General features: G+C 35.2%; 1 protein-coding gene across 3 annotated transcripts in view; it reads right to left on the minus strand.

The window, feature by feature from the left end:
* Positions 1-19,142, minus strand: part of LOC107040636 (basement membrane-specific heparan sulfate proteoglycan core protein) — a 63,430-nt gene that overhangs the window by 18,734 nt on the left and 25,554 nt on the right. The window contains exons 11-20 of one of the 3 annotated variants that reach the window (XM_029126272.1): positions 12,137-12,244; positions 9,917-10,033; positions 9,289-9,402; positions 9,036-9,149; positions 8,465-8,572; positions 3,945-4,061; positions 2,713-2,877; positions 1,800-1,943; positions 1,567-1,677; positions 1,085-1,198 (exon numbers count right to left, since the gene is read on the minus strand). In XM_029126272.1, the coding sequence (XP_028982105.1) occupies positions 1,085-1,198; positions 1,567-1,677; positions 1,800-1,943; positions 2,713-2,877; positions 3,945-4,061; positions 8,465-8,572; positions 9,036-9,149; positions 9,289-9,402; positions 9,917-10,033; positions 12,137-12,244 (1,212 nt within the window). The remainder of the gene's footprint in view (positions 1-1,084; positions 1,199-1,566; positions 1,678-1,799; positions 1,944-2,712; positions 2,878-3,944; positions 4,062-8,464; positions 8,573-9,035; positions 9,150-9,288; positions 9,403-9,916; positions 10,034-12,136; positions 12,245-19,142) is intronic. The other 2 variants (XM_015260785.1, XM_015260792.1) reach the window with 2 other exon arrangements.

Below are 19,142 nucleotides of genomic sequence, written 5' to 3' on the forward strand. Positions count from 1 at the left end.
TTTTTTTCCCCCCCCCCCCCCACTCTTCCCTCTTTTTTAATGAATAAAATTGATGGAATAGAAGGCAGCCATGTGTACGATGACAACTTTTCGATAAATAAATAAAAATAGTATTTATTTTCAGATAACTAATGTAAAAAGTAAACAATAACAGATAAAACATTAAAATTGCTGAATTAATTTGTCCATTGGATCCATCGATTATTTGAAAAAAATTGCGTACACATGTCTCATCGTCATGCGGTCATTGATCGCACCCGAAAATAAAAGGACTAAAGATTAAATGAAAATGGAAACAGAGAATAAAGAATATTATGGATATTATTACAAGGTTTTTTAAAATATAGGTAGATATTAGAAATATTAGATAGAGTAAGCTGGAAGGTGAAAAGATTCGAGATAAGTTGTGTGCATAGAGATAACATTAGTGTTATAATATTCTTCCATTAGTCATTTTTTTCATTTTATCTAGGAAAAACTACACTACACGCAGTCACTTATGCATTATTACATTATGTCAATAGAGTGATTGAATTTCTGCTATTGAATACCAATATAAAGACGCATATTTTCTCCATTTCCCATTCATCTTCATATGTTATTAAACCACAGAAATATTTTACAGGCAACCTGTGCTGAAAAAGACAACAAATTCCATAGAAAAATCCAGATAGAGAAGACGGAAACGAGAAAGGACAAATGCTTGAAATAATTTCTCCCATAACAATGCAGTATAATTAACTATGTACATTATTTCATGAAAAATTAATACTTTCGTTCACTAAATATATTTATTTATGAGTATTAGTGCTGAAATTAAATATGAACACAAGACAAAAAAAATTAGGTGTAAATATCATGATATATAAATTGTTACGTGTTACCCCTAGCATTCGATTAACATCTATCATTTTCATTAGTGTACATACATCGCGATAAATGAACAATTCACAACGTTCATAATTTCATGGTTGCGTTGCGACATGCATAATCGAGGAATAACACGAGAGTGTCGTTTGCACGACGTGCGGGTGAGTTTCGGAAAAGATTAGAATTCAAGATGTATATGAATGAAAATTCGTACTGCAATTGATCTCGTCCGACCCGTCACTACAGTGAGGCTCTCCATCGCAGCGTCTGCGCTCGTCGAGACAGAGTCCGTCGTTGCATCGAAACATTCCCGATGGACATTCATTAACTATTTTATAATGAAAGTAACAAAAAAAAAGAAAAATTTGCGTCATTTTTTTTCTTCTTGCTTTTAATGCGGTCTTTTCCCCTCATTATATATACATATATTTTTTTTTAATTTTGTTTGCGAGATTTTAATGAGTGTGACCGCAGAGAGAGAATAAAATGGTATATACATTTATTTCAACGATCCAAATATTTTTCGAGAAGCGAAAAGATTAATCGATAATGAAATTCATTTAGAATTTTCTTTTTAGAATTTTGGAAAATTTCACCTCATGTGTCAGGAGATTGAATAAATGTATCACTATTCCAGGCAATCCTGTATTTACAGATTAATTATTTCTCTCTATGAATAAAAACCAAAAAAATTACCGCAAATTTCTTCATCAGATCCATCACGACATTGAATCTGTCCATCGCACCTGTAAATCTCGGGTATACACTGGCTATTGGCGCACCTCCACTCGTTAATTTCGCATTTCCCTATCATCCCCCGAAAAATAAAGGAAAAACCGAATTAGAGAAACCGACGGACAATTGGATTAACCAAGGCCGAAGTTGAGACACTCGAGGTAGAGTATCGCAATTTGGATAGTATCCCTTACCGCACTCGCGCTCATCGCTGTAGTCATCACAATCGGGTATAGCATCACATTTAAGACTCAACGGTATGCATTTACCATCACCGCATCGCATCTCGTAACTGGGATCACATTCCACAGGTCTCTCTGTTACCCAACTGCTACCATCTACTTGCACATACATCACAACACAATTTTTACATTACAAAACTACCACATTAAATAATTAACATTATTTTGGCATTCAACAAGCTCTAGAAAGCAAGACAGTGCGTTAAAAATGTCAAATTATGTTTTTTGTCATTTTATTTGCTCATTTTCCAATTTTCTAATGAGAACAAGCGCCTCTAATAAATGTTGTATAGAAAAAACTCGAGTGAATCGCAATTTTTTTTCTCTCTGTGGAAAATTGGGTTTGTAAATCAATTTATTCCTGTAGTCTTCCTTCAGACAGCAACAGTAAAAACCATTCCACGAGTTGATTTTTTTTTTGGTATTGAAATGAACTTGACTGTACGTTATTAAACTCGGGATTCACTATTCCCTACGAGAAATGTCAAACAAGTGAATGTCTTTCAACTTGTTGATTTATATTGCATTGGATAGTTATTTCATGATATTTTCCACGTTTCATGACCTCTAGGCAGTTTCCATCAAGTTTTGAGAAGGATGTACGTGAGTGTATGTGAGAAAAAGTTTGTCCAATAATTCCACTTGAACGAATGAATCGGTGCGTATTTCACGTAACTTGGAGCTGATTAGATTTCCAACCACATTGACAACCGGCATTGATTTTTATTGTCGTCCTTAGTTTTCCAGTAGAAATATTCAATGAGCTCATTCACAAGGAAAAAATGGGAAAATGGACAATTGCCTCTCAAATTAAATTAAATGAAATAGTTGTAATAAATGAAATGCAAAATAGCAATTAGCGTACTGGTATGCGAGCCGCTGTCAATGGTATTATTTTTGGTTCCCTTGTGTTCACAGTTGACCTCATCACTTCTGTCAGGACAGTCTGGGTGACCGTCACACTTGTAGATCTCTTCGATGCACTTGCCCCCAGTGGCACATTTGAACTGTGTGGGCGTGCAGCCTCGGTCTAGGTAGCAGCAATGATTATTTCAATATGCGATGAAACAAAATTATTACTAAACACAATTGGACATAAGCATTGAAAGCATTTGTACGTCAACGACGACATCGAAACTGTACAAATAACATTGACAAATTTTTTTTCTTCTTCGAAATGGAAAGAAATTAGAAGACAGAAAAAAAAATATATATATATATACATTCTCAGGTAATAGTTTGTCATATTTGCGTATAAAAATCGATTTGAAGATTGCAACTAATGACAGAACTATTCAAGGGAAAAACAGCCAGACCCTTTCGCTCACGGAGCAAGCGTTGTAATTACGTCTGAAATAGATTTTCTTATTTAACTTTGAAACAGTCCAAATGACCGATTATTTAGCAAGAATTACGTGGCAATTGAATCCGAGGAAGTTGAGACCGTTTGTAAAACATTTAATCGATAAAAAAAAGGCTCGTAACACGTTGAACAAGTTGGTACGTAAATAAAAAAAACAGGAGGAGAAGGAAACTGGAAAATAAATTCTCTAATATTTATATAAAATTTTCTACTATTTACATCGCTTAAATTTCATGATATGTGTGAATTTTTCTCATTTATATTGTCTCAAATATCGATAGAGGCTGAATTTCAAAGGGTTTGAGTTCTAATAATAAAAAAACAATAACAAGGAAGGCGCCATAGAGTCTAGCAGGCACGCATCTTACGGTTGACCAATATACGCCGCTGCTTTATTCAGTTAAGTAATAAGGCAGCATGAACTCATAGAATGCCAATTGGAAGGCGTAACACAAAACTCTTTGAATCATTGTCTCAAAGACAAATTTAAATATGTATGTCTATGATCAACAATTACCATATTGTTAGTGATCTAAAATGGCATTACAATGACGATTATAGCTAATGATGACAAAGGTTAATGTATATTATTAGATGCTTCTATTACTAGAGAATGAATTCAAGTGCGTGAAGAGATTGGAATGCAATGAAAATATTATCTAAATCTCTTCACTCACTCACTCACTCACAGCAATGGCAATAAATTAAAAGCAGGCATAATAATGATTCTATACCGCAATTAAGCTCATCCTCAGCCCGAGGACAATTGTCGATTCCATCGCAAACAGATTCCTTGGTGATGCAAGACCCATCACCACAGGTGAATTCCATCAAGGGACAAGGAGCGTAACCTGCATGTTATATGCCATGTTTTATATTCAGTATATGACAACTTGGCATCCAGTCAATTTTCCTTTGCCAACTGACAATTGCCAGAAGGTACTTCTACCGATTAAATCCCTCTTCGCATTTAATGGAAAACATTCATCATACATTGAACAGTATGAAACTTTATTTTCGTAAGCTTAGCTAGGTCAGTACTTGAGTATTCGATCGGGAAATATTTGCAATGGATGCCATGTCATATAAAAATCTATTAAACACATAGATACGTTCAAAGCAGCTAGATGAATTGATAACATTTACGATGAAAGCACCATCTAGAATACCCTTTTTCATTAATATACACAGATTAATCCATAATAAATCATGGGATTTATTATCTCAATAAAAAAGCTGCTTCTAGTACCAAAAGCTGAATTATCATTTCTCCCCGTGTTAATTACTTGTGTTTGTACAGTTGTGATGATGGATAAATGTATGAATAAATGTGTGAAAATTGAAGGAGATATGCACAAGAACCCTCAGAGAATGAAACCCATTGTTGCACTGTTTTCTCCAGTGAGTCTTGAAGAGCAACAGACACTTATTGCATATCCCAGCACATTTCGCAAAGAGAGAGAAAGAGAGAGAGAGGGATCAAGTAATTGAGAGTAAGAGAGCGAGTTCAATTATTCCCTCAATGATTTAGTGGTGGACGATTGAAAGAGATTTCATTGGATAGTTTGGAGAATTTCTAGTGGATAAAACAGCTTACGAACTTATTTCGTTCCAATACTTTGCGAGATACAGTGAAAATAACTGTTTTTTTTTTGTTTCCCAACCAGAAATCACCTTGAGTATTCAATGAAATTGAAACTATGTTGTCTTCATTCAATCACACTATCACAGCTTTCGGAAGACACAGATTTCCCAATTTTTAACGACTTTATTATCTGGTACCTGCGTCCACCGTATACTCGCACTCAGCCTCATCCTCGTCTTCTCCATCTTGACAATCTCGAAATCCATCGCATACATGTCTCGCGAGTATGCATAAACCATTAGAACATCTGAATTCAGTTGATGCGTCACAGGACGAATTTCGCCTCTCTTTGACAGTAGTTAGTGACATTGATGTTATTGAGCTACCGGCATGATTAGAAATTGAAGAAGTAGAAATCAGATCGTTCTTCAAACTATTAAAATAATCACAATCTTCTTCGTCGGATAAATCCCGGCAGTCGTGGATTTCGTCGCAGATTTTTTCCTCTTGAAGGCAAATTTTGCCGTCACAAAAGTGTTGGTCTTCATCGCAAGGACCGTAATCGGGGTCTTCAGTGGTTGGACGGCTGTTGTTTATTCTATTATTTTCACTGGATTCGTAATCTTCATCACTTGCTGGTCCCGAGTCCCACAAAGGTATTCCCAACAATTCCCAGATGGAACTACTTTTCGGTGTTGAAGATGGCATATCCATGATCTCTTCGGAAAACTCAGGCTGTGGGATCTTGACAAATTTTCGCTGAGATTGATCTGTGGCGGATAGAATATTTGATGAAACGCTTTCATACGTTTCCTTTGATTCGAAGGCACTGTACTCTGTAGGATCATTGACTTGTAGAGTAACATTATTAATGTCAATAGATTCAAAATCTAATGATTTTTCTGATGTCGGTATTGGTGATGTGGTTTCTATTCCTCCATCATAATCAAAAGAGACTTGAGTAACTTGTCGTTGATATGTCGTGTCGAAAATTCCTGAAGGAACCGCAGTATCAGATTTTTCATCTGAACATTCGAAAATACTGTTGCAATCATCGGGAGTTGTTGATTTTGTGGACTCTGATGCAATTGATTTATTATCATTATCTTCGATTTTACTAGATAAAGTTGTAAATTCTGTTGCAAACTCTGTCGATTCTGGATCTTCTGTACACTCCGAAAATGTACATTTCCTTACAGAAATTTGTGTTATTTCATTTATTGTAACAGAAGATTGTGAAGAAACTTCTGTAGCAATTGAAGAAGACGATTTTTTTGTACTCGAAATTGAAGAATTGATGGCAAAATTCGCGGAAGGAGTCGGAAAAGAAGCCGCCAGAGTCGTTGATTGGTTTTTCTCGTGCCTCTCATTGTCATTTTTCTTGGGATTCTTCATCGTCTGCTTCTTCCTCTTCTTCTTTCTTTTCTTCTTTTCCTCTTTGTCCTTACGATTCTTCTTTTTCTCTCTATTATCTTTATTATCATTTTGGCCTTGATGCCTCTTTCCATTTACTTTGACCTTTTTGTGTTTTATTTTTTTATCTTTGTCCTTAGTGTCATCAATGAAATCCTGACCGGAGTCCGGTGCTTTCGTTTTCGACAAATGTTTTAAACTTAAATTGAATGATTCTTCCGAAGAGTCCAGTAGTCCAGAATCAATGTATTTGTCCCTTAAATAGTCACAATTAATTGTACAGTTTGGAATAGTTTCAATAATGGTTTTATTTATCGGTAACACTATTGAGGAGTTATCATTGCTTTGGTATCTCAATGATTCAAGTAGCTGACCACTGAATTCATTTTTTTTCAATTTTTCCTCATTGTTTTTCTGTATTGTATTTGAAATTTCTTCTTTATTTCCATGTTTTATTGAAGAATTGTTTTCAGCCACAACCTTTTTGGGTGATTTTGATTTTTTCGTCACATTATAATGCGATAAATAATGATCAACTTTTGGCCGTTTCTTGTTGTTTGATTTTTTCTTCAATATCGTCGTCAATCCTGTCTGGATATCACGTATATTTTCTCTGATTGTAGTCACTGCTTTGGGAATAGCCTCTGTAGATATTGAGACAATGGAATGGCCCATACTATTTTGACTGTCATTTCGTTTCAAATTAGCTTCATCAAGTAACGACAAATCTTCACCAATTTTAAACCTTACTGGTTGAGTTTGAGTACTTATTTCCAGAGCATCGATTGAATTACCATTCCATTGTTTTACAGCAGTATCAATCAGGGAAGTGTTAAAATTTGAAAGGATATTTCCATCGCCATCAATAAAATTATTTAACTCTTCAATCTTCGAGTCATTTGAACTATCAAAAATTTCCGCTGGTGAGATATTTTCCGACATTATAGATATTACGCCGGATTGATTAAACTTGTGTTTTGATTCAATATCAGCACTTGCCTCAGTCTTGTTCGTTTCAATTACAATGGAGTTATTAATTTCATTTCTTCTCGCGGCAAATTCTTTCCAGTCTTTGCGCGTATTATTTAACTGGTATATCCAATCATCAAAATTTGCTAGCTTTCCATCTCCATTAGAGTAATCCGATGGATTAATATCATCATTTGTCAGAGTGGTGTGATCAACTTTAGAAATGGAAACGGCAGAAGTGAATGACACTTCGTCAATCAACTTGCTGGATATTTCTGGCAATTTTAGAAGATTTTGCTTCTTCAAATAGCTGTAAACAGCACCGCTATGATTTAATTTTTCAATTGTCCTTTTCCATTTGATCTCGTCATTGTCACTACTGTCAATAATATTTCGATAATTTTTCATCGGTATATGTTGTCTTTTCGAACGCTCCTCCATCTTATGTTTCAAATATTTTAAATAATTTTGAGCGTCAGTAATTTTTGACTGGACATCAATGGGTTTGTCTGTTCTGAGCCTCATCTCGGGGTAAGCCTCCATAATTGAGTTTTTATAAAGATTCGTAGCATAAATTTCGTCCAAATTATTCAACACAACATTGGTCCTATTTTGGGCTTTTGTCGAATTTTTTAATGAGGAGTTGTTGATTGTTGCTGAAATAAATTCCCAATCCCCGTTGAGTGAGGAATTGTCATATTTTTTGAGAGTAGATAACTGTGGAAACGCTTCCAACAGAGGGTTCTCGATGTAGTTTCCGCTATGGGGCAGGTCCCAATTGTAATGATTACGACGATTTTTAACTTCTTTTCTCCTTTGTTTTCGATATCTCTTGTTTGCATGTTTTCGAGAGTTACTGGTGGTTTTTATGTCGGACTTGTGCATTTCGTTATGATTACCCTGGATGATAGATTCTGGTGAAAAATGAAGTGTTTTTTTGGTGGTTGTGATTGGTGATATTGTGCAACGTGTAGTAAATAAATTTTCGTTAGAATATTTAAGGAAAATTGTAACCCATTACCGAGTTAATTTTTAGGTTGCTGTGGGTAGGGGAAAAATAGCATCATCAAGAGAATAAAATCAACATGTTGGAGGTTGTCAGAAAATTAGAATTTTAAAAAATAAAGTCAAGAGAATTATAAAAGGAATTGAGCAACAACTTTTGCTCATAAAAATTCCATTAAGAGAGTCAGTGAGCGAGCTTTTCAAATAAAGATTAATACCTCCACCAAAGATTTTTCTTTCTCTCAATGAATAAGCACGATTTTAACAATCACGCATAGTTACCACAATCACGCTCGTCCGATTCATCTCGGCACTCAATAAACCCATTGCACTGCAAATTGTTGGCGATGCACTGGCCGTCGCTGCAACGAAACTCACCAGCTCCACAACCTGATCATAGCAAAATAGCACCACACATGCGCAACTCATTTTTCTTCATTCTTCATTTCTTCTTTCTCGTATTAAATTATTCAATTTAACGGATAAATTAATTTTTACTAATTTGTTACTGATAAATGGAGTTGGCCAGCTCCATTAACACGTAATTTATTCCATGACAAGTCGAGATTTATCTCATCATCACGACACCTTTTACCCTTCGTTTATCATCCATCCACCCTTCCCTACAATCTCCGTGTGTGAAACCCTCTAAATTCAATTTTTACGTCGGTTGAAAATTTCACAAGAAAAATTTTCCATTTTAACATATCGATCCGGTAATCACATTGTAAGGTGTATGTCAAAATTGGCATGTTTTCCGATTTAATGTGAGAATTTAAAACGTATGAAAAATGTTGAATAATTATAATAATTATAATTTGATGGAGGAAAAAAAATTTTTTTATCCACATACCACATTGGGTCTCGTCCTCGCCATTCCTGCAGTCATTGTAGCCGTTACATCTCTTATCGATTCCCACACAGGAACCGTCAAGACAACGAAACTGATCGCTACTGCACGTCGTTACTGAAAATTAAAAAAATGGCTTTATGAAAATCATGTAATAATGAAAAATACATAATTGTAACTGAAATTGAATGACAATTGTGAGTGAAAAATAAAATCAAAATGAATAGAAGAAAAGAAAAATAATATTAAAATATACCGCTGCAATTTTTCTCATCGGAACGGTCTGGACAATCACTGCGACCATCACACCTTGCTGTACCATTGATGCAATGGCCGCCACCACAATCGAACTCATCGGCTCTACAGTGTTCTATATTGTGGCACGTATCAAAGAATAAAATTAACCAATTATAAGTGGCAAAATTATAAAGAGTAATAAAATCTAAAATAAAAATTGGTAATAAAGGACAAATTAAAATGTCAACATTCCCTTTCGAATTTTCAATCTTTTAATCAAATTGCCGCTCGATAAGTGAATAATAAATCAATGACTTTAATTATTCGATCCATGTTTTCACTTTTATTATCGACTGTTAACTTTCGTGCATGTTAAAAGTACTTCATATAATATTTTTAATAAGAAAAATTGACATGCGAAAATACTTGTAATTCCTCCACCTCAATTCATGCTCTACGGTTCTACATGTTTTGAGAAAATCTCAATGATTATGAAATCCTTCATTATCCTGGAAATGTCGTGAATATTGTACTCGATCATCCCAACAATAGCCTAATGAAATGTATCATTAGAGCCTTGTGGAATAGTTGAAATGAAAATGAGATATTGCCAACAATACTTATGGATTATTTATAGAATATCGTACTGTAGTTGGGGCAGTTCTCCTCGTCCCTTTTATTCGAGCAATCGTTAACTCCATCGCACCTCCGATGTTTCGAAATGCAAAAGCCAGCGGCGCATTCAAATTCGCTGTCTTTGCATGCTGTAAGAATTATCCAATTGTTTCTTCAACTCGTTTGAAACAACGTCTTGATTTCCTCGGTATATTGAAAATGAAAAGGCAGAAAGAAAGAGAGAAAGAAAAAAACGACCCAGAAGGACAGAGTAGATGAAGAAGATAATAATAAGACGGACATAGTTGATATGCGGTCAATGACGAGACAACAGAACAGACCTGCGAGATGTCGACTCCGTGACACAGAGCAATAAAGCATATTAAATGACATCAAATTGTTGGACACGATTATCGTCACAATAAGCACAAAAAATTATAAGCAACATATTCAGTGGAGATGAAAAACAAACTAGTTGAATTTTTTGTTTTGTACTTTTTTCTCATTTTTTTAAATGAAGATACAATGAATTGTAAGACATTATGCAATTCCCTTATGCATCTGAAAAATTGATTTAATCGAGGAAAATAAAACCTGAGAAGCTCCAAACGGTTCTAAAATTGACTCATTAATTCATCTTTTATTCTCCTCGAAGGGAGAGAAAAGAGGAGAAAAAACCACAGGAATGGAGAAAAGAAAAAGCCAGAAATTGAAATGACGAATATTTCCATATTTTAAAGTCAGACACGTGCGAATGTGATTTGAAATGATTTAAATCCACGAGCGAATGGTTATGGAACAAGTCTCTGTTAAACGTATTTTATTATACATCCCTAATTCACTGGGGATGAGGTTGCAATGAACAAATAGAAATAAAAAAACATTGTTGGAATTTTTTCATCCTCAATTTTTTGTCCAGACGAGAGAGAGAGAGAGAGAGAGAGAACGGGAAAGTGAATTGAAGTGGCGTGAAAACTGACGAGGGGGCCGATTCATCAGAGGGCCCATGGGAGATTAACGTCGGATTAAAATGCGGCCAGTTAGTAGGACAGCTAATAAACCCAAATGGAAATTCGGGAGGCGAAACTACATGTCCAGCCATGGAGGCCATTACTTCAAAATTCGTGAGATTTTTTTTTTATCCTGCCGAGGATAAGGATCAGCGATAATTTTTTTAATAAAACGATTTTGTATGGGATATTGAATGAATATTACATGGAAAAACATCCTATTTATTTCATCAATTTTGCGTGAATAAAGTGGATGTTACTGAGTGTATCCTAAAACGGTAGTTTAAAATGTGATTTTTTCATCGAGATTCGTAGGCATCACACTTTTGGCTCATTATATATCCATTGTTGTGAGATGCTATTATTCCATTGAAAGAATTGTCAACTTCCAAACACTCTCCTCCTTCTGCCCTTAAGTCACGGTTTTCTCCGATTTGTGTAATTAGTTCCATCCACATACTCGGTCATGCAAAGCCTCTATACCTCCTCCATTATATCTTGACACAAGCACATGTGTAAATACAACACCAAAGTAGAATAAATAATGAGCCTGGGTACAGTGGTACAACATTAGTAAAACAGTACGATTGGATTCCTCGGTGGCTGGTACAAGCCCACGGGGTGAGTAAAATTTTCAATGGGCCTCAGCTATTGCTTAAAACACGCCCGGTATGCGTGAAACAACATGCATTAAACGCATTATGGAGAGAATCTACGAGTGTAAGTCATGTATACAGAGGTACCGCGAATCGTTGTACCCATAAACTCGAGTGTTTCAAGCGTTTAAGACCTCGTGACTGTGAGGTCATGCACTAAAAGTGATTATATGTTAGTTCCAAAGGCGATTTACATAATTTTTTTTACTTGTATTTCTTCTTTTATGACTCTCGATACATCGATAATGTCAATAGGCTTGGCTATTAATAAGACGTCCGAATACTTGGAAAAATGGGGAGCATTGATCGACATTTGCGTAATGCTGGTTACGCTCCATAATTTTTTTTTACTCCCAATAAGAAGCTTTACAATATTTCCAAGCACCATTGGGAATTTCCTTTTCACGTTGAAAATCGTTATGGAAGAGATGTTGTTATGTCATATTGTGCTTAAATATTTCTCGGAAGAAATAGAGGATATTCCAAGTTTTATGGATTTTCTTTTTTTTTTCATAGTGAAAAGGAAATTGCAATGACTACAATAATACAGAACAATTAATATCAATGAAATATATCAAGTACTCACGGCAGTTGAGCTCATCCGATTTATCGTGACACTCAGTTATGCCATTGCATCGTAATCGGTTGTCTATACACTGGTGATTTCTACAACGGAATTCATGTTGAGTGCAAGCTGAAAGCAATAAATTAATTTTTGTTCATCAATTATGTATTTGAATTGAGAACCCACTGAGTGATACTTTCAAGTAAAATTTCAAATTATATATACACTCGTTTACTAAAGTTCTGAAACAATCTGCACTTGCATCCTATGTATTTTGTTTCAGAACTTTAGTACACGAGTGTACATTAAGAAGAGCGTCGATATATAATACTTGAGAGAATCATTGTAAAAAATCATAAATGCCAATCATAAATGGTATTTTAGAAACAAGTCAGCTAAAATTCCCCTGAAAATTGACATTCGAATAACCACTGTGATGTATAAAAAAGAGCAATTTATATCCAGTATTAAACGGAAAAGCAGCGACCAGTCAATTGCGGATCACATTTAACCCCTTTAACTCTCCATCTCCCTCTTGACTAGCAGTTGATGCCATAGTATACTGTGCTTTGACATGAGAAACTGATATTCAATGACACTACTTGACACCAGCAGCATAGAGTTCAGCTGAATACAATCGGCCAGGGGGGTAAAACCAAAGGGTGGGCATTAAATCCTCTTTGTCCCAATCCTCTGGAATTTTCCCTTTATCTCTAACCTTACCAAAGTCAATACTTGGTATCGTATTCTCGTTTAATATCCAGTTGTTTGGAAATATGACAATACATAGGGCTCCAAGTGGTTTTGTAGGTAATTAGTAATGATTCGATAATGATCAATGTCTCTAATATCTAGGTTGCAGAGTATTGCAATTGGAATCGAATGCAATGCAAGTACATTGACATGCATATATGCAAATTAATGGAAAAAGTTATGAAGCAAAAAATATTTCTTCTTCACTTGTGAATTTTCTCATTCTTGACGCTACTACTCACGGGACAAAAAGTTAAAAATGTCATTACTATCTTTAAATTTCTAAATAACTTGAAATTTATGTAAATCGAAAATTTCTGTGTTAGAATCACATTTGAAATTGAAATTTTTCATACGATCCATTATTTTCACGAGTGAATATAACTGTGTTGAATCTAGACACGGTTGGATTAAAAAGAGAAAAAAATGTATTTTTAACGGCTCAATGCGGTGAAATAAAAAGCTGGTAACACGGTACAGAGTGGATTGCATATAGAAACGATATGGCTCCCCGTAGGATCGCAAAAGCGTCTTTATCGAATTAGTCAGGGATTAATGGTAGCGGGGGGAGATTATATAGCTATACCTCTACCAGGGGCGGTCCAGGCCTTCATCACAGTTCACGCATATAAGCGGAGGCATTAAACTCATAACCTCGAGTTTTCATGATTGTTATCGCGGTCTAACGGTTTGTGGAGATACAACTGATGATTATGATTTTTTCTTTTTTTATGGAAAACGAAATATCGCATTTGGAGTAAATACGGGATTTGATTTTTCAACAGATGAGCCAAAATAATATCCACATGGCATACACACACACACACACACACACACCGCACAGTACACCTTGTATGTACTCTCAGTTGAGCGAGAAAATTTTTACTTCCCCCTTCATAACATAAAGCTGTATATATTAGCATGACAAGCAACGAGCATCAAATTTTCTGGACCTAAAAGCCCAAGTGGAAGCAAAGAGTACCTTTTCCTCACTAAATCGTCCATGCGCTTCTAATGGACTATCGCCGGTGAAATTTTTGTCCTCTATCTATGATAACATAAAGCACACAGCGCTGTAACCACCATTTCGATAGACGACTTTTTCCTTCCTTGTTACAGAGCCCTCGAATTTTATCATCTATCTAAACAATTCTTGGCATAATTCCCAGGAAAATTACAAACAAAAGTGAAAAAAAAACAAAAAAAAACAAAAAGCAATTAGGATTGGAATTTGTTTTCTTTTAGCATTTATCCTGAGATAACTCATAACATATCAGTGAAACGAAACCCAATCCATGAAGAAATCGTAATGACACTATTCACCCGATGAGTTTTCATTGAGAGAATCACAAGACAAAACACCGAGAACACCAAAACACAAGACAAAACACTGACTATGCTCTCCTATTACGGTGATACGAGGCGATAGTGAAATCTCACAGGAAGAAACAACGACCTCAGGTTTACGCGTAAAAGAGATAGAGAAAAGTGCATGGACCGTCGAATTCGGTCAACGAATGTGATTCATTTTATGGGATGTAGGGAAAAGATTTATGAAGCCTAGGGGACGAGTATCTGCTAAAACGCTTATCAGTGAGTTCTTTATGAAACCGAATATAAATAAAATCACATAGATCTATGATTTAAATGGATAGAGCATGTTTTTTTTCATGATCAAGGATTCGACAATTTCTACGATAAATTTATAAAGGGAAAATTTCCATTGGAATGGCAAACATAGCGATCAATTTTTATAAAAAATACTTGACAATAGAAAAATCTGACATTTAGTTAAACTATCAATTTAGAATTGATGGTAATTTCAATAAAGGAATTTTTCTCTAACAAAATGGGTTCCACGAAATGGTCTCTTACTATCCACTCGACAATCACATCTAACTGGCGAACCGCTGTATGTAAATCAGCGAGCATAACTCTACAACTCGCATGCGGTTTCATTGAACAATGCGTACGAGCCAATATAGTTTTATCTCTCTTTACGATTCAACGCATCCCACCACGCATGTCTATTGTGGAGAAATACGTTAAACGACATTTATGTCATACCAGTGTTATTTGTGATTTCTAGCTGTTGTACCGCAATTATTATGAGTTCACTTCTATTTTCTCGAGCACACGTACTTCAATGACTAACGGCGTTGTATAGCTATAAGTTATTTGAAATTTTATCACAGTCAGGAATTATTGCAAATTTGTTAGTGGTGATGAATCATCAAGTTTACAATTGAAATTCATTCTATTCGTCTTGAGTAATCTTTACGTACAACAATTATAAATCATGTAGATTTTCAGACATTTTATTGAGCAAATGAACACCTTTATCAGTCTTGATAAAACAATTAATGAATTCTGACGAATGAATGCATTCTCTTAAGAATCATCTCATCGTCACCTTTTCTAGCAAAAAAAAATAATGATATATGTCCCCATGGAATGTACCTGGGTGCGAGAGTGGTATTCCGCATCTCGTTATCGAAATGTACCAAGGTTAAATGCACACAAGACCATGCCTGAACATGATTATATTCATTCCTTTACACTCGTACGGGTTTTGTTTAAGGGACAAGTTGAGATTGCATGTGTCACATAAGACTAGTAAGAAACTAGTCGTGCTGCATTCCTAATGCTGACAATAGCTCCTATCCCTTTCCACTAAGGGGTGATCTCAACGAGTTGATGACGATACTAATTCAAAGTTAGTCATGCGGTGGCATGATATTTGTCTTGATTGACCTTTTTAAATGTAAAAAGATGGTCATAAAGAAATGTAGTCAATTTTAGACGTTTATGGAACTGTGAATATCCAGCAATTGGACAATTATTATAACTGGAGATTATGATTTTGAAAAAGGCAAATGAAAACGTACATAAACGTACATCTAGCTGTATTATTGTTATAGTTATGAAACAATCAATAAAAGGATTCCCAGTAACATTTTAATGACTATTTGGATAATTTAATATTTTTAATATTTATTTGGCTAACGCATTATGTTCATTTAACTTGCTGGATGATTAAAAAAATTAGGGAGGTTAACAAATGTCAACTGAAGAATTTCGAGAAAATCATTGATGTAATGAATGCAATTTAAAATCACTTGAACCGGGCAAAACACTTGTCACGAAATTAGAACAATATCTAGCTGGTGATAAACAGTAGTTGGTACAATAGGCTCACCCCTGCGGGGGTGGTTGTGTAATAAACAGTCGAAGCTGAAGCACAAATGGTATTTGCCGTACATTCTGCGTCTGCGGTATTTTGTTACCACAAAGAAGTCATGTGTTCATGCGGGGAGAAGCATGTTTACCCGTAAAAGCCAGAAAATCTAATAAATTTTCGTCCTTTCAGGGGAGGACAAATATCACGGTACGCGGATGTCATTTTGTTGGAGGAGTACTCAGAGATTACTGAGAATAAGTCAAACGCCAGAGGCAGAAGGATATTGATGGGGAGGTGAGAATAAAAAATTGGAGGGCAATGGAAATAAATACGGAAGAAAATGTTGAGAAATAAATAAAGAATTGACGATGTGGCGGTATTGAGTGTGAATCACTGATTTATTGATGAGAAAATGCCGACAGGAAGTACGAATCGATTATGACGGAGTGCATCCGGTTAAGTGGCGGGGGGATATTTATTTACAGGGGAGTATAAATAAGACCGGCATTGCTGAATTATTTTGGGAATTTTTTTCCCTTTTCTTCGATAAAGGGCGTGAATTATTTATCAGCATTCTAATTTGAAAAAAAAGAAATGAAATAAAACCACCAAAATTAAATTACTGCTTCCCCAAAACTCAGCTTTTACTCATTCTCAAGTAGAACAAATAAAATGATGTATTTTCATTTTTTCATATTGATCGCTTTATCGATTGGTACGGATTCATGAGGCACAAAGTGCCATTGTGACTTGCACCATAAACTGACGAAAAAGCGTTTATGAATACTTTAAACATTGTTAAACGAAAAATATCGATAAAACTGAGATGAAAGTTTTAACAAACTTGTGTATGTTTTTTTTTTAAATAAACTTGAATTTTCGATAAGCGATTTATAACAGCAGCTGCATCAACCGCGAGTGGAAAAACTATCAAACTTTTCTAATGGTCCACAAGTATTCAAAGTGGTGCATCATAAACTCAAACTCTTAAGTTTTCCTCCTTGATATCTAATGAAAATTTTTATTTTACCTGTGAAAAAACTCGCAATAGAAAGAGAACAAAAAATCGAAAAAATAGAGATAAATTATTAAATTGATAATACATCTACAATGGGCCTTTCCACCGATTGCAATGGGTTAAAATTTTTCGACAGGTTGTTTTATAAATTTTTTTGCTTCCTTTCCATCACGTCACGGTATATGGTACACCGTTGTCAGATAAAATCGATTATGCGAAACTCGTTCGCACCCGTTGCAATATGCATGAGTCACATTGCCGCCAATGTACCACAGACATTAATTTCTTTACTCGGACTGCTCTCAGAATAATGCTTACTATTAGAATAGAGAAGATAGGTATGAGGGCCCGTGGCAGATATAGACTTGATGAAAATGGTAATAGTGGACATTAACTCAATAATAAAGTAATTAAATTAGTCAGGTTAATTTCCGTATATAATTCTAGTCTTCATCTCGATCTTGGCTTTATTGAATTTGATTGAGGTTGAGGAATACATTCTCCATGGGGGTAGCATTAATGTTGATACAGTTTCAGGTAGGATGGCCAAACGCGAACGCATAAAAGCAACGCATCGTTAAACCACGTTTTATGGAACTTCCGAGTTTCGAGACCATTAGCCACTTCTCGCATATTCGTGAAGTTTTTGGCTTTTACGGCTACTGAATCGTAAAAATTATTAATAAATAATTAGGTTGAGTGAAGGGGGGAGACGGCATCGTTGACTGATCATCTAGACTCTGCCTTTGATGCTGAGTTGCTGAGTTTAAAAAAAATTGGGATAACTGCAAATTAATGATGGTAATTCATGAATGAAGAGTGTTCTTTTGATCTTTCAGAAGACAATTTTCACTACCAGAAAGAAAGAAAGAATGTAGCAGTTTTTTGCCAATGTAAAATGGTATTTCACGTTCTAATCCATAAACTTTAGTTTTACAGCGCCAACCACAGTCGTACAAGAATAGCAGTTTCTTTCAAGAGTTTATTGATGCTTGGACAATGAGAAGAAATTTGAAAAATATTGAAATTGAATAATTTCGTCTACCAATTGTTGACAAAATAAATTGTTGGAAATGAAAGACGCGGCATAATCTTCATAGAAAGCTGCTTCAGTATCCATATTACATATTAAATTCCAAATGTGCGACGAGAAATACGGAGTTAATTATCATCAATTCAAGTTAAATCATGTTTAATAGGATCGCGAGCTCGTTTCATTTCGGTCGGAATGTCTGAGTGGTGGTTAAAAAAATCGTGAGATTGAATTATTCCTGTAAAAATGAGGGTATAGATGTTCATGGGCAATTTTTCAGTTGAAATTGAAATTCCCCACAGCACCGAATAATAGAAGAGAATAATGCATTTTTATTACCAAATCAAACAGTGGATTCATTTTGAAATTCATACGCGCAAATTCTTAATATTGATGTTTCCTGTATGGATTTTAACTTGGAGTTCCTTCAAGCTCCAAGGGTAACATTTTAACATCTAACAAAACAACAACAAAAATACCACTATTTTTTATACTCCAGGACTTTATTGCATGATGTTTTATAGTCCGGCCTGTTGCACGTATATACGCAATGCTATATCCTCACGCTAATACACGTGGACGCATTTATGATGTTCTCCACTGGCGCATTGTTTCATTTAAAAAATGGTCAGACATATTCCCGCTGCCGTGACCACAGCTATCTTCAACATTCTTCTTTCCATTTTTTTATACCAACCAACACCGAGGGAAAAGTCTACGAGTGAGTGACTTAAATTAAATTGTTCAATTCATACGCAAATATTTACTCCTATTGTTCAATTGAGTTGACTAAAATAAATTGTAAAGTATGAAGAAATTTGAAATTATGTGATTATACTTTTGCACAGTAGGTAGATCCACTTATACTGGTATCGCGAAAAATAGTCAATCGTTGGACTTGGAAGCTCGACTGAATAACAATTCAATAAATGTCCTGCTCTAAACAATTCAGTTGCCCTGAAAAAAAAGAGAAACTAACGATAACCTTTTGTCATTAGCGCGTTTCCCCCATTTCATTCACAATTTCGCCGCCCCCCCCCCC

This window comes from Diachasma alloeum, unplaced genomic scaffold, assembly GCF_001412515.2.
Source record: "Diachasma alloeum isolate Michigan unplaced genomic scaffold, Dall2.0 Dall_scaffold_00339, whole genome shotgun sequence".
Lineage (NCBI taxonomy): Eukaryota > Metazoa > Arthropoda > Insecta > Hymenoptera > Braconidae > Diachasma > Diachasma alloeum.